The sequence below is a fragment of the Caloenas nicobarica genome, chromosome 1 (assembly GCF_036013445.1).
Source record: "Caloenas nicobarica isolate bCalNic1 chromosome 1, bCalNic1.hap1, whole genome shotgun sequence".
Taxonomy (NCBI): Eukaryota; Metazoa; Chordata; class Aves; order Columbiformes; family Columbidae; genus Caloenas; species Caloenas nicobarica.
In genome coordinates this window covers 53565482-53581382 of record NC_088245.1, presented here as the reverse complement: position 1 = coordinate 53581382, position 15901 = coordinate 53565482, and the positions used below count along the sequence as shown (strand labels likewise).

General features: G+C 37.8%; 1 protein-coding gene across 5 annotated transcripts in view; it reads right to left on the bottom strand.

Moving 5' to 3' along the window:
- Window positions 1–15901, bottom strand: part of PPFIA2 (PTPRF interacting protein alpha 2) — a 315886-nt gene that overhangs the window by 35425 nt on the left and 264560 nt on the right. For 4 of the 5 annotated variants that reach the window (XM_065626972.1, XM_065626971.1, XM_065626974.1 and 1 more), the window contains 7 exons: window positions 14360–14451; window positions 9103–9238; window positions 8452–8672; window positions 5464–5701; window positions 2780–2809; window positions 1764–1894; window positions 1341–1495 (listed from right to left, as the gene is read on the bottom strand). In XM_065626972.1, coding sequence (XP_065483044.1) covers window positions 1341–1495; window positions 1764–1894; window positions 2780–2809; window positions 5464–5701; window positions 8452–8672; window positions 9103–9238; window positions 14360–14451 — 1003 coding nt within the window. The remainder of the gene's footprint in view (window positions 1–1340; window positions 1496–1763; window positions 1895–2779; window positions 2810–5463; window positions 5702–8451; window positions 8673–9102; window positions 9239–14359; window positions 14452–15901) is intronic. The other variant, XM_065626973.1, reaches the window with a different exon arrangement.

Genomic DNA, 15901 nt, shown 5'->3' with positions numbered 1-15901 from the left:
CTAGTATCTTTTCACAATTTCATGACCTAGTGTTGAGAATTACAAATAGGCTTTATCCAATTATACATGTCGTATTAATCATGTGGGTATTATTAAGAAATTAATCTATTGCCAGATTACATTGCTCCTGAAGTTATTTTACTTGCGTTCCACATTGTAAGGAACTGCAGAGAAGACCAACACATTTATTATATCTTTGTCCTCTATGTTCCCGAGTTACTGTGAAATCATAGATTATTATGCATAATCCATCAGTATCAATAAAACTGGTTTTATGGAATGTAAATGCCAATTAATAATGCAGTCTAAAGTTATAGAACTCTCCATCCCTGCAGATGGTGACATGCAGGTATATTTGAGAGACTCATTTAATAGATTCTTAAATACATTACACTATGAAAAAGATTCAATAAAGCAGTTTAATTCTTTCCATAGTGAGAAAAAAGGGAATTTAAATTGTGATTGGATTTTTTTTTTTTTTTTAAGAGCACAAGGTTCTCACAAGCAGTAGGGAGAAACATTGGAGTATAAATGGAGAATGCTCAGTTATTTGATTTTACTCTGGTACTTTGACCTTAATATTACCTTATTTATTCCTTACCATTTCAGTCATGGGTTTGTTAGCTGTGATAAGGACATGTTTTAATATGAATTTAGCTTTTTAATTTCAGGCTTACATATTGCTTAAGCATTTACAGTTACTGCAAACTCTTAAAATTCCTTTACAGGGGTTATGTGGTGAACAAGGAAGTAAAAATATAGTGCCTCACAAATTCTTAATATGTGACATCTTTGTGATGAGGAAAGAGCTAGTATTTCTCTTTTACTGACACATCTATACCAATTTGATTCCTGCATTGGCATGTGTATATATGCTATTGTTAGTGCAGCTAAATCAGCTAGCCTAGCAATAGAGATGGCAGCTAAGGCTATGAGCCTTTACTGCAAAGCAACTACACTTACTTGCAAGGACCTTTCATATCACATAGTTACACCCATTATAGTGGTTTATTACTTACTATTTTCTCACCTCCTCTTTATTTTGGTTATTTGAGAATACACTGTTAGCACTTTTACCCTAATTCAAGAGATTATTGAAGCAGTAGTTTCAGTGAAGAGGATGACTCTAGTAATTTGTGCCAGAAGTCTATTTTCATTTGCATTATAGTCATAGCAAACTCCCGACAAATACAATTGGTGATAGCAATGAAGTTTAATAGAAAGGTTCTGTCAGACTAAAGACAAAAATAAGCAAATTGAAAAATGGAAAAGAAGCAAAATTAAAAATGGAAAAATGACTGTGAAATGGTCATCTTGGCTTGTTACCACTAATTCCTTACTGAGCTGTCCAAGTCGAGCCTTCTCTTTTTTACCGAACAAACGTCCTATTGAAGACTTGATTCCTTTCTTCTTGGGAGCTTTGTGCAGGGAGTCCTGGCTGCTATTGACACTTCCAAGACCAATGCTTTCTGGCTCCAGTGAAGCAGGCAAACTACTACAAAATGATAATAAAGACATGGAATAGATAACATGTCAAAATTTGCAGGTAATCTTTTATTTTCTTCTGAGCACCTCTGCAAACAAACTAATTGGTTATATTTCAGTAATAATATCCCCACAAGTGACATAATCACATCTTCTTCCTTAAATGATTTAGAAACATGAAGAAATCAGGTCATTTTGGAATAGTTAAACAACAAGATTTGAAAAGAATAACACAAGGTAAACCAGTGAAGTACCAATTCATGTTACAAACATCTTACCTTCTGGCATCGTTGTGGTACGAAGAAGGTAGGGTATGAGTCATTCTGATAGCTCTAGGTGTTGGAGGAGGAGAAGTTTCACATTTGATTGTGGCTTTATCTTCACGCCCATCTTCTTCAACTACTGCAATCTGAGGGAAAGAGAGACTCCATTGAGAGCAGGTGAGTTTTTCAAGAAAGTTTCAACATATGCTGCACGAAGTTGTCAAGTGAACTGAAGCATGTATGGATTCAAGTGCAATTTTTTGAGCAAATTGTAAGGATTCTTATTTTTGAAATAAACTATGGGGAAAGACCAAGTACCTAAGTATGGCATGTATGTATCTGAAAGAACAGAGATGACATTTGGAGAAGAAATTAATTGCTTTTATGACAAACAGGTTGATCCAGTAAAGGTCTAAACATGAAAATAACCTTATACATGACCAGGACTCTTGCATTAAGGAGGATTATTCATGTAAATAAAGCTTCTTAGGGAAGTAAGGGAGAAAGTAAATACAGAAATAAACAGGACCATTTTCTCTACAGCTTGTTAACAGAATGATCAGAATGCTTGAAAATAAGCATGAACAAAACAGATTTTTGTCACAGCACGTAATGATTTATCTTAAATTTCTCCTTTCATGTAAAGATAAATGCCATATTCAGTGCCATTTTTCTGAATAACTTTATGTTGCCCCAGAAGATTTCAAGCAGTCTGACTCTGGTTTCTCCAGCAACAAGAATGGCCAAAATACATTGGAAGGTAATTCTTTTGTGTCCAAAATTTGTTTTTTCCATGTTTTTTGTGCTGCAGAGGCTACTACTCGCAGATATCACTGGTGGGCCTTGATTCTGTGGCTCGTCCGTGACCTTTGCAAGAATTTTCCAGGTAGGAGTAAAATGATTATGTTCATGAAAAGGAGCAGAGGAGATGCAGTGGCTGGCAAGGAACCCAGTTATCTAAATAGCAGAGGAATATGATAAATGTGCTCTCTCAAACTTAAAAAACCCACAAAACCACAACAGTATCATACCTTTCTCCGATGTTTCCTTAGGTCGCTTGGCTTAGATCGGTAACAAATGCAGCAACAACAAAGAAAGAATGATTAATAAATTTTATCTGAGAATAACAAAATGCCACATTTTTGTTCTTCTCGCATTCAGAAGCGGGAAGCAGAGATTTTGTGAACTTAATAATACCATATTATATACTAATTATACACAACATAAGATAACCCCTGACAAATATGCCATTCTGGGAAAGCAGTTATTTTTTCTAAGGTTACCACCTCCTTCATTTTCATAATCTTAGAAGAGGAAATTGAAAGCTTACAGTAGCACTTGTTATTTTTTGAGTTTTCACACAAACCCTTCCACTGCCCTAAACACAGAGTTTGTTTTCTTAAGTTTTATCTAACATTACAAATGCATCAGTGTCTCGCCAAGTATAAACACAAAATATCACTACCAAATGACATGTCTGAAAAAGGGGTATTTCTTTCCAGTTATCCCATGACAATGGGAAATGATGGGCATTTTCAGTCAATGGATACAAATTCACCCATCCTCTGTAATGCAGCACTATTTGGCAGTAGAAGGCTGCTAGAATGTGTCTTGTTCAACTCTCTTTTCATTTCTATCTTTGGTAGATGTCTCATTCATTCAAGCAAAGCTGAAGAAAGTCTGCGGAATTTCTTTACTGCCTGGACCTACGCCATGGAAACTCATGCAGTCCCGCTCCTCCAGGATCATTTGGCAATTTGGGCTCTAGAGAATAGACCTTTACAGAGCTCTTCCAAACTGATAGCATGCTGCGTCTGTCACCAGCCACTAAGGAGACATTCAACATTCAACTACTGCTGAAACAGTGTAGGGCAGACGTGTCCTGAAGTGGCTGATGTGTTTGCTAGTGAGGGTGAGCAAAGCTGTGGGCTGCACTGCTGAGGACACAGTGGGGTGCCACCTCTATGGCTTAGGATAAGTCAAGAGTTCAACTGCGACTCAGACAGACACATCCATCTGAGCTTTAGCACAGCTATCGCTGGATGCCGGTGAGGCCATGGCAACCTGAAGAGGCTTTGCTGTCATTTTGTATTTGAATCTGATGAACCTACGGATCCAAAGCTACCATGTCCAAATCAAGGCAACCAGGCAGTGCAGGTGTGTGCTGGAAGGTCAGTTTAGCCATTGCTATTTATTTGTAGTTAAACAGCTGGTGAAATGGAGCCAAACTGCATATTCACGAAGGTGCTGCTTTGGTGAAGTGGGTGGCACCACGGCAGCCTGCGCATCCAGCTCCTCCGCGACAGTCTGTGCCACCAACATCTTCATTTCTGCTGTTCAGCAGTGGGAACTGGGAGCAGCAAGGAATCAGTGCCACGGTCTGGCACAACTGCCAGCCTTGACCTCCCCTCGCGATAAGAAACCGCTTTAGTTCCCAAGAAGGCAGCAAACACCATCCTGAACTGGGGGGAGCGGGGTAGGGGTGGATACAAGTAGTTATCAGTTCCCAGGAAAAGAGAGTACTCAGCTAGATGATGCTAGACAAAAGTCCCTACTCCCAGCTGAGCAGAATGAATGCCTAGGCTCCACTCCCAGCTGTTCTTAGCAACCTTCTCAGCTAGAAGAATGAATTTCTGCTTTCTGATTGAGATCAAGGCTCATTTCCCCTCTGCTGGGAGGCTCCACAGGGAACCAGAACTGCTGCTTCCCAGGAATGGACCACAAGGGGACATTGCTGACATTTGGATTATCAGGTAAACAGCAAATAAAAGAATGAGTTTGCACATATCCTATTCTCCTACCTGTATGCAGAGAGGGCTGCTTTTATTCCCTCCTAGTGCTTAAAGGGATGAATTCACCCAGGCTCCTAACTGGTTTGTAGCCCACACTGAACACTGCACCCTGCATCTGCACTCTTACCAGTATCAGAATTGTACATCTTGAATACGTCAACACATGCTGCTTTCACTTACTTGACTGTTGCACTGTTTCTTTTGTCTAGGACCAAAATAATTTTCTTTACAAATCCCTTTTCACACAAAACCAGACATTTCAAAGTCTGTTTTCAGAGGTACAGCAGTGTTAGAAATGCTTTGCATGATAATTTGATGGCTTTATATCTATTTATGTGTGCCACCTCCAATGTTGAAATATATTAATTTAAAGAATTATTGGAAAACAAAGCACTTATTTCAAGTGCTTGATATACTGTCATAAAGAATACATACAAAATGCTGCAAGTATAAAGGCGTATACCAAACATAGAAGTATATCCAAATGATCATATATTATATGATGTAGTAGAAGGTTTTAATGTCTTCTAGATATTTCTTGAAGGTTTAAACTCAGCAATAGTCCCACATATTACTGTGTAATAGCTGTATTACTTCAGAGCTTTTCATTAGCAAACAATTTTTACGTATAAATTCATTACAGTAATTCCAATGATCAGTTCTGTTTCTCATTAATTCAGCCTGTATGCTGAAGGCCTTTGATACTCAGACAACTATGCCCCTGGCAAATTATGGAATGCTCAAAAACACAATAACAAAACTCCGAACCACCCAAACGTCCATATTATAGGGAATTTGCTATCTGTATGTACAATGAAGAGGTGAGTAAAGAATTAGAGAGATGAGCCATTCATACAGTGAAAGGATGAAGTATTTAATACTAGGAAGATCTCATCTAAAATTGGCATCACAAAGTTTCTTACCAGCGTCATAACCCCCATTCTGTCCATCTCCCTGGCTGGACTGCGAGGGGTGAGTTTAGGAGTTGAGTGTCCGCTGGGAGGAGATGAGCTTGCAAGTGACGATGCGGTCACCGAGCCAGTGATGGAGGTACCTTGGTGGACTCTGGCCAGATTTAAGCCTTCCAGACTCACGCTGGCCACTCTGTTCTCTATCTCTTCGGCACGCAGTTCTGTCGACTCTTTCTCTTCTTGGATTAACCTTATTAAATAAAGGAACGTGGTTTATCTGTCTCTGCATGCTCCAAAAGCAAAGCTAAAAAATGTCTCATTTCAAATGAGATTTGGAAGTAAAAGAAAACAAAGATGAATATCGTAGATCAACTCAAAAATAATACCGAAAAGTGCATTTCTTAATCACCAGAATTACAAAATTATTTTTCTTCATTCCTCTGTCCTCAAAAACTGTTTCGAGAATCTGCCCCACAACAAGACTTGCCATATGACATTTCAGGAAGATTGGTTCCTTTACAAAGGAGACAGTATAGGGGAGGGGGAGTTAGCAATCCGATTTACCATAGGAAACTAATTCCAGTCTTAAGTTGGCTTCATCTGATTTTCTGTTGCCAAAGCAAGAACACAAATTTAAAGCCAAATGAAACTGGGCCTTTAAGTAGGGAATTGCTAAGATAATCCGTAATAATAAAACACGAGATCACACAAAACAATTTACCCATTTCATCCCTACAAACTGATGAAAAAATGACAGTTGTTTCTAAAGCATTGTGGTTTTAAGTGTATTTCATTAAAACAGCTCTCTTGTCGGCAACAAATATGTTTCTTAAGCATATAGAGGCTCAGTAGGATTCTGACACAGGGCTCTTTAGTTTTTGTTTTAAGGCTCTTTAGTTTTAGTTTTAATTGTGATTGCACCTAGAACAGCAAAATGTGTTTAAAATAAAACATTTGTTTAGAAGTCCTTTGTCCATAAACTTGTGTTAAAAAGAGTGGTTATCGTTTTTGTTTTTTTTCTGTGAAGATGAGGAAAAAGCATGAAGGATCAAGGTCAAATCAGAGCATATGAAGTTTGGGGAGGCTGAAACTGTGAACCAGGCTTTTATGAGTGAAATGAAGCAAGTACAATAAATGAAACCATAATACATTGAAAATATAAACCTGCAAATTCCTGTGCTTTGATAAATCTTCTTCTCTAACATCCATTTCAAAATTCCTATAAAATGTCTACAGTTCTTTCTGAAATGAGGCATGGCAGGAACTTAAAGGCAAATAATATTTTCAAAAGGAATTATAAGAGTATTTTTATTTTTAGTAATCTAAATTCTGAAACACCTTCTATAATAAAACAAATTTAAACCAAACCACATTTTTAGCTCATTTGATATCTCCAATTATTTGATAAATCTTTACAGTGTTCACGAAGAAAATGTGAAATGCAGTAAAAATTTATAAGATTATGCTTGTAGAACCATTTTCCCTGAAACATATTAAAAAACGAATACAAAATTAGTTAGCTGGTTCTTTAAGAATGATGACAATGGTAATGAAAGCCTATACTTCACTATAAGCTTAGCAGTAGGGGAAATAAACTACTCTCAGTGGACCTCCAGCAAAAATGGCTATACACAATACGCACCCTCACTTCCTTTTTGAGATCAAAATGTACTTGACATGTAAGACAAGATCCTGTGTTAAGTAAAACAGTGTTCTGATTCAGGATGGCACAAATAATATTCCCCTATGTCACCTGCAGGTACAACTTCTTTTGAAAACCTTTTACTGCGTTACATAATTACTTGTTAAATTTCAAAATGCCAGTATTTTTAAAATGAATGTATCTGTTGTATCTACAGCCTCCTGAATTGGTCCATAGTGCTGATTTCTTTGCAATAACAGAAAATATGGATAAGGTTCTCTATTTTACATACACTGTTTTAAGGAGATTTACCCTCCCAACAACAAAATTCCTCTATGACTCTCCATCTTGATGGCTGTAAAAACAGCATAGCAATTCTGTCTGAATGAAGAAATTCTGGGAGTAGGGAAAACGCAAAGCAGGAGATCTGTAACAAAAAGTCTCCCCTGCAAACAGAAAAGTTCTTAAAATTCAATATATTCCAATAGGGTTCTCCCTTTAAAGTTACCTTGCTCAGAGAATGACTGAGATCTGGCAAAAGGTAATCTGGTTTTGATTATATTTCTAACCAGTCTTTTTGTCTACAGTATTACCAGAAAGCCACAAATACATTTAATAATCTCTTCCATCTCCTTCTAAAGAAACACACATTCATGAGAGGATGTTTTTCATACACTAAGTTTTTAAAAGTCACCCTTCGTGAAAAACACGTAAGAATGCTTTAAGCCTAAGATATGGTTTAGTTTATAAAACTCAGTTAAAAGATGACATTGGATTCTCTATCACTCCATTAAATTTGCATAGAAATTATTAAGATACATTCAATTCACCACCTATTTTTAAAAATTATAGCCCAACTTGGAGCATGAAAAATCACATTCTATGCCTCCATAGAAAATCAAAACTATGTCTTAGAAAATGTGACTTATATGAGATGTAACACAGGAATAATTATCAGAAGAAAGGATGAAGAGCGCTGAAATAAAACATTTCTTATAGGATGTCATTAGTGAGTAAGAAGAGGCATGCAGAACAGTGAAAAACATCTTGAAAAAAGGACTATGAATAGTGATCTATCAAATCTGCCATGTGCTAGCCTTCTCCAATGTATTTATCTTTAATTGACCACGAGTTCTTTGCTTGGAACATTTTTTGAAAGACATTTCTATGGTTAGGAAACAAAAAGGCCGCTGTCATCTTCACACAATCAATACTCTCACATGAAGAGCGGACACATTATTAATCCTTTAAATGTACAAGTGGTTTCCTAATCGTTACGAACAGCATCTGAACTCATGAACTAAAGGAAGCTTGAAGCTGTAATCACAAGTGTGTCACAGCTGGTTCAGGCTACTGACCTGATTTCTTTATTGATTGCATCCAGCTGCTCCTGAAGCATCATGGCCAGAGTTTGGGCATCAGAATGGCCGCTGGGGGACAGGAGGTCCATGGAGCTGAAAAGTGTTTCTCTATCATCATCATCGATGTCGGACATTTCAGTGTCGCTTTCAAATGGATGACTGCTCAAAACGCCAATCTGCTGAGTCCTATTCCACTCGTGATCGCCAAGTGATTTTACCTGAGCAGGAATTAGGGTGTATATGGCTTATTCCATGGAAAATAACTACAAAGTTGACCTTCTACAAAATGGGAAAGGAAAGCAAGTAACATTTAAGAACACTTATTCAATGATCAATTCTCCATTAATACTCGCAATGTTACTGCAGATTATGTATTTTCACATAATTTCTAATGCTGTGTAAAATTAACTATCAGGAAAATTTACACAAAAAGATACCCAGAAAAGACAGACAGTCAAATATGCTTGAACTTTGATGTCTGAAATTCAGCCTTTTCTGCCTTCATTTTAGTACAACAGTACTCTTGTCTAAGTATGCATGGAAAAATAACCTGCTACTTGGTGGTATGTTTTGTGGTGGGTTTTTTTTTTTTTGGTAAGCTTAACAGCCTGAAATATGAGAATATATGAGAAGAAATTTGGGATTAACCTTTGGTTCATCTCTGCGTACTCCCATCCGGCCCCTTCTAGGTCGCCTTATGACTTTAGTTGACCGATAGTCAGACTGGCTGTCAACCAGTGAGCCCACAGAATACCTCAGCTCTGCTGATGTGTCAAGGTGAGGCCTATAAAAAAAGCCACGGAAGTAAACTGAGAGAGTAATAGTAATAATAACAGCAACAATCCAATGACCTTCAGTCCAGGAACACAGATATATTTTTTTAAACGAACTGATTATTATGTATCAGAATAAATGACAAAAACATGACCCAAAATATAATTTATAAGTGAAAACTTGAAATGATGAGAAAATTAATGAAGAGAATAAATCTTAAAAAACTTTGATTTTTCAAAATAAAGGACTTGCATAGTAAAACTCATTGTCCAAAACTACAATATGAAAAAACAAGCAGATTACAGGACAAAATAATGAACAGAACAGCTGCTCAATGCATTATCCTGTATATTTTCCTTCCATTAATTTCCTGAATAAATATGTTTGAGGGTATTGCAAGCATGTTACACGTTCACATGTGAGGATATCTATAACACTTTCCTACTGTAAAACTGTGCTCTGCATTATGAAAATATTAGTGAACTGCCCTACAATATATAACATTGGTTATGAATGATTCATGTTTATTTGATGATGCTTTTGAGAATTAACACATAAGCAATCTCCACATAAAAATATATGAATAGCATGCTTATAGCAGAAAAATGAAATGTAACAACTACTATACTAATAAGACAACTAAATATGTATTTGTTTATAGCAACTCCTAAAATATTTAACATTTCACTACCTATAAGAGCATAAAACAAGAGTTTAATGTTGTACTTACATTTTCTTTTTTTTTTTTAAATTTGCTTACAGTCATCTACAGAAAACTTATAGGCTTCACAACAATGTTAATCATGTGTTATGGGAAAGAGAAAAGGAATAAGTTCTGTACTTAAACACTTTGCTCACTTTGAAAAGAATGGTGTTCAAGAAAATGATGGCTTTAATCCTAGACATAAATAAGCTAAGTAAGCGAATGTCTGCTTTCCAAAATGGGGGATGTAATTCAGAAAACCACGTATATCTATGCTGAAAACTGCAGGTTGTGACTGTTTTCCTGAGCTTTAGTTATGTGTCTTATTCTAAACATAGAGATCCATCTTTCCTTGAGAGTAACTTAATTTGAATTAAAACATACTCATACTTGGAAGACTAAATATTGGTCTCAAATTTCAAACATCACTTTTATTAAAGGTAAAAGTGAAAGACAAAACATTGTAACTGTGATGTCTGAATATTGATTAATGGCAAATATGAAAACATCATGATAAATGTGAAAGCCTCTACTACAAGCTACTTTGACAGAGTAGTATGAAGTAATATAATTACTGTCTTGTGTTATAAGTCCTGTGACAATTCTAAAAGAATAATGGAAGGATGTCAAGCACTAATACAGTTTGTTTTATAAAAAATAAATACTGCAAGAAAAAAAATTCAAAAGAGGTACCCAAATTTCTGAAATGTGACTATGTGCTATAGTAATAAAATCGGATATACAAAAATGTCACAGATACTGAAAAATGTATTAGGTTTTGGATAAAGCATGTATCAGAGCACATACTGTTATCATAAATGGCCTTTTCTGACCAGTCATCAGTTTATCTTCTCTCATGCTTCCCATCATGCCCAGTAGGAACTTCCATAATATTAGAAAAATTATTATTTCACCTTTTAAAAATTCTCTAAAACTCCAGTGTTCCAGTTTGTATTCATTGCCCCTTGTCTTATCATCTCGGTTGTCACCGAGAAGAGACTGGCTCCGTCCTTGTGACACCTACCCTTTATATATTTATAAACATTAATGAGGTCACCCCTCAGTCTCCTCTTCTCCAAGCTAAAGAGACCCAGCTCCCTCAGCCTTTCCTCATAAGGGAGATGCTCCACTCCCTTCATCATCTTTGTGGCTCTGCACTGGACTCTCTCCAGCAGTTCCCTGTCCTTCTTGAACTGAGGGGCCCACAACTAGACACAATATTCCAGATGAGGTCTCACCAGGGCAGAGTAGAGGGGAAGGAGAACCTCTCTCGACCTACTAACCACCCCCCTTCTAATACAGCCCAGGATGCCATTTGCCTTCTTGGCCACAAGGGCACAGTGCTGGCTCATGGTCATCCTGCTGTCCACCAGGACCCCCAGGTCCCTTTCCCCTACACTGTTCTCCAACAGGTCATTCTCCAACCTATACTGGAACCTGGGGCTGTTCCTGCCCAAATGCAAGACTCTACACTTGCCCTTGTTATATTTCATTAAATTTCTCCCCGCCCAACTCTCCAGCCTGTCCAGATCTCACTGGATGGCAGCACAGCCTTCTGTCGTGTCAGCCACTCCTCCCAGTTTGGTGTCATCAGCAAACTTGCTGACAGTGCACTCTATTCCCTCATCCAAGTCATTGATGAATATATTGAATACTACTGGTCCCAGTACCGACCCTTGAGGCACTCCACTAGATACAGGCCTCCAACTAGACTCTGCCCCATTGACCACGACTCTCTGGCTTCTTTCCTTCAGCCAGTTTGCGGTCAACCTCACTACCCGATCATCCAGTCCACACTTCTTCAGTTTAGCAGCGAGGATGCTGTGGGAGACGGCGTCAAATGCTTTACTGAAGTCAGGGTAGACCACATCCACTGCTTTGCCATCATCTATCCACCTGGTTATGTCTTCATAAAAGGCTATGAGGTTGGTCAAGCATGACTTCCCCTTAGTGAAGCTATGTTGACTGCCCCTAATGATCCTCTTATCCTTGATATGCCTTGAGATGGTGCCAAGGATAAATTGTTCCATCACATTTCCAGGGATGGAGGTGAGGCTGACCAGTCTGTAGTTACCCAGGTCCTCCTTCTGGCCCTTTTTGAAGACCGGAGTGACATTTGCTTTCCTCCAGTCCTCAGGCACCTCACCCATTTCCCATGACTTAGCAAATATGATGGAGAGCGGCCTAGCAATGACTTCAGCCAGCTCCCTCAGCACCCGTGGGTGCATCCCATCTGGACCCATGGATTTGTGGATGTCCAGATTGCTTAACTGGTCCCTAACCCAGTCCGCATCAACCAAGGCAAACTCCTCCATTGCCCTGCCTTCCTCTGAGGCCTCAGGGGTACGGGGCTCCTCAGGACAGCCTCCGGCAGAGTGGATAGAGACAAAGAAGGCATTCAGTAACTCTGCCTTCTCTGTATCTTCTGTCACCAGGGCACCCACCCCATTCGTCAGTGGGCCTACACTGCCTCTGGTGTTAGTTTTATCTGCCATGTATTTGAAGAAGCTCTTTCTGTTGTCCTTGACCCCTCTCGCCAGGTTTAACTCTAAGGAGGCCTTAGCTTTCCTAGTTGCCTCCCTACATCCTCTGACAACTGCCTTATATTCTTCCCAAGTGTCCAGCCCCTCCTTCCATGATCTGTAGACTCTCCTCTTCCACTTGAGTTTGCCCAGCAGTTCCCTGTTTAACCACGCAGGTCTCCTGGCTCCTTTCCTTGACTTACTACGTGTCGGGATGCTCTGATCTTGAGCTTGGAAGAAGCAGTCCCTGAATGCTAACCAACTTTCTTGGGCCCCTTTACCTTCAAGTACCCTTTTGGGGCTTTGCATGTTTAATTTTTCTGTATGTCTCTCATCTGTATATAGTAAACCAGTTCAGACAATGACTGTTTTTTATTTTCTATGTTTGTACCACATTTGCTGCAACAGAACTTTGCTCTGATAATTGATAATACTTGGTACTTTGTATATAGAAAGTTGGCAGGAGAAAAGAAACAGCTCAGGTGCAAGTCTCTGGCAGCAAATACCGTTCTGCTGACTAGCTTCATTATTCTTCTGCTCGAAGAACAAATTCCTGTAAATACAGAACTGAATATGTGCTTAGAGCAATAAGTATTTAATGCTGATACCTCCCTATTTCTGAGAGAGCTGGTAGCTTCATGAGGTGAGGTCATGGAAGGGGAAGTATACAGTTTTGGGGGAAACTGCTGAATTCCCAAGACATTTAGACAGCTTATCAAGTTCAAACAGCCCTTTGACAAGAGCCAATCAGACTTCTATTCACAGAGTACAAGCTAATGACTATCATCTACCCAGCAAGAAAGGCTGCTGTTCACCAAGGATGGCTGTTTCAAAAATATCTCTATGGTTTTGTTGGTTTGTTATAGCAGGTCAATAGGCTGTATCCTTGCAAGCACTCTCAAAAAACATGTGTGCCTGTAGTCACACCTACACTCCCACAGGAACAAAAACGTGAACAGTTACAAGCATCACATTCTGCATTTCATCGATTTACACTTCTCCATGTGCAGAAAAATACTACTCCAAGACACAGTAAAAGGTTGAGGGAGAAACCACGTCCAGGTACTGAGCAAGACGTCTGAGGAAACAACGGGCAGACAATATCTGATGCAACAAAACAATTATCCAAAAAGAATAACTTTAGAGGATTACAGTGCTCTGAATTTAATCTTGGCCCTGGAGCTTTGGGTGGCATGTTTTAGAAGTCAACATGTTGCTTGTTTTGAAAACAGGACATGGCACACAACTATCAATAAAATAATGACTCTATTATTTCTTATTTATATTTATTATTATTATATTTATTATTGTAAATTACTTCCAGCTGTTAGTAGCTATTTCTGTGGTATCTGTCTCGCTGTTGTTCCCGTATTGCTTTTTTGCCAAAATGAGGCATAATGTTTAATGTTCTGTTATGATATTGTCAGATCTTTCTGAATACTGCCTTCTTCACAGCTGAAGATCTGTGTTCTTATCTTACACACTAAGCCAAGCTGAGTTATTCCATGGTAATTAAAAAAATCATTAGATATAATGTATAGAATAAATAAATATGATCATAAATACGCTGATTAGTTTCAGCATTAAAAACAGTGGTTTCGACTTCATTATTAAGCTCTTCTGGGAAAAGCTGGGTAGTTTGATGTACTTTTGAAAACATTCCACAATTAAAAAGACTTCCCTTAATCTCAGTAATATTTCAGTGTATACTCACTTCTATAAGGACCTGTTTACCTATGAAAAAAGTGAAAAGCAACAGTAATAATCATAGCACAGATTTTACATTTTTAAAGAAATAAATTATTTTTCTGCATAGTCTAAACACATCCCTGTTGTAAAGGTTCAAAACTCGTATTTATCTTCTATTTCAATGCAAAGTGAGGAAACTTTTGTCACTAAACATTACCTTGACAATGTGGGTTCAATTAAAGAACCAGCCCTCAATTTCATTTGATCCAGTTCAGATCTCAGTTTCTCAATTTCTTCGGCAAGTCTTTCCTGGAAATGAAAATAGTAAGATACGCTTACTTGTGATACAAAATAGATTTACTTTATGAGCTATTGCTATTGTAAAGCTAAACAAGTAAGATAAAACAAATGTAGCACTGATTATATAAGAAAAGGCAGCAAAATTGTTCAAGTTCCCTGATTGTCAATAAGAGATGCATCAAGAAAAGGTTGTATAGCATACTTTGGTATTCTGCCACTAGCTGGAAGTGATTGCAGGACAGGTTTGTACTTCAGACTTAATTTCTTCTTTTTAAGCAGCTAAGGTCAGGAAAAGAACGAGCGCTGAACGAGCACCCTCCATGCCACGCACAGCTCAGCATGCGAAACGCCATTCGCCCTTTAGAGACAGAGATTGTGTCCTGGCTTTTTATTTACAAAAAGAGATACAGAAATAGAGAGAACCACATTTTAGGTGTTTTATCAAACTGCAGCTTCACAGGTCGCTCTTGGGGACTAGTGAAATTCTGGTATTAGGTGCTGCTGGTAAAAAATGACAATGCCACCATTTTTGGAACCAACTAACCAAAGACTATTGACAGCAACCATGAGGGAAACCAGCGCTGTTCCCAAATCCTACAAACAATTATAGTCTACTAAGAAAATGAAAAGAAATAAAATAATTTTAAAACAAACTAAGAGAGAGCACGGGATGAAGTAATGCTGCTGTTCTTACAGTTTAAAATGTTCAGGTTTCCAAAATGCTCAGAAGGAAAGGGATCTGCACTTAATTACTATCAGATTAGTAATTGTTATTACAGTATTTTTACACTATTTCTTCACTGAATAGAATTACAGAAACTTGGTGGTAATACTCCTTGTATCATTCGCCAGTTATATAGAGATTATTAATATTTGGCGTTATGTCCATCTATCTGCAAATTGCTTCATCAGTTTCTTCATTGAGGTGAAACAAATAAACCCTTAAAAGTGGGAACTTAGAAGCTCTGGAGTCAGATCTGTGTGGTTGTATGTAGAGAGAATTCATCTTCACTTGCACAGAGCAGTAGTGGTGGTATTTCTATTTCACTTCCCATCCTTAAGTATGAATCAAGAAATATAATAAATAAGAATATCTTTGCAAAAATACTTTTGATACAAATGTAGATTTTTATACCAGTTTTTCATCTTTGTCTAGAGTTGATACGTACATTCAAGCCAGAAAATAGATTGAAAAAGAATTAGGCACTGTATTCACTTCCACTCTGACACTATTAAAACAATAAAGTTATGTTGGAGATAACATAATCAAGCAAAATGATAGAAACTTCTGTTTCAATTGACACAGCTTTAGAAATGTCCTTTTTGTTATCTATCTTGATGGTGAACTATGATTCCCATTTTGCAACAGCTGAATCATCTTATAACTGTGGTAGTAGAGAGCAATAATTTTATTTATTTTAAATGCCCTACAAGCTCCTTTCTGGGACTTTAATCTATC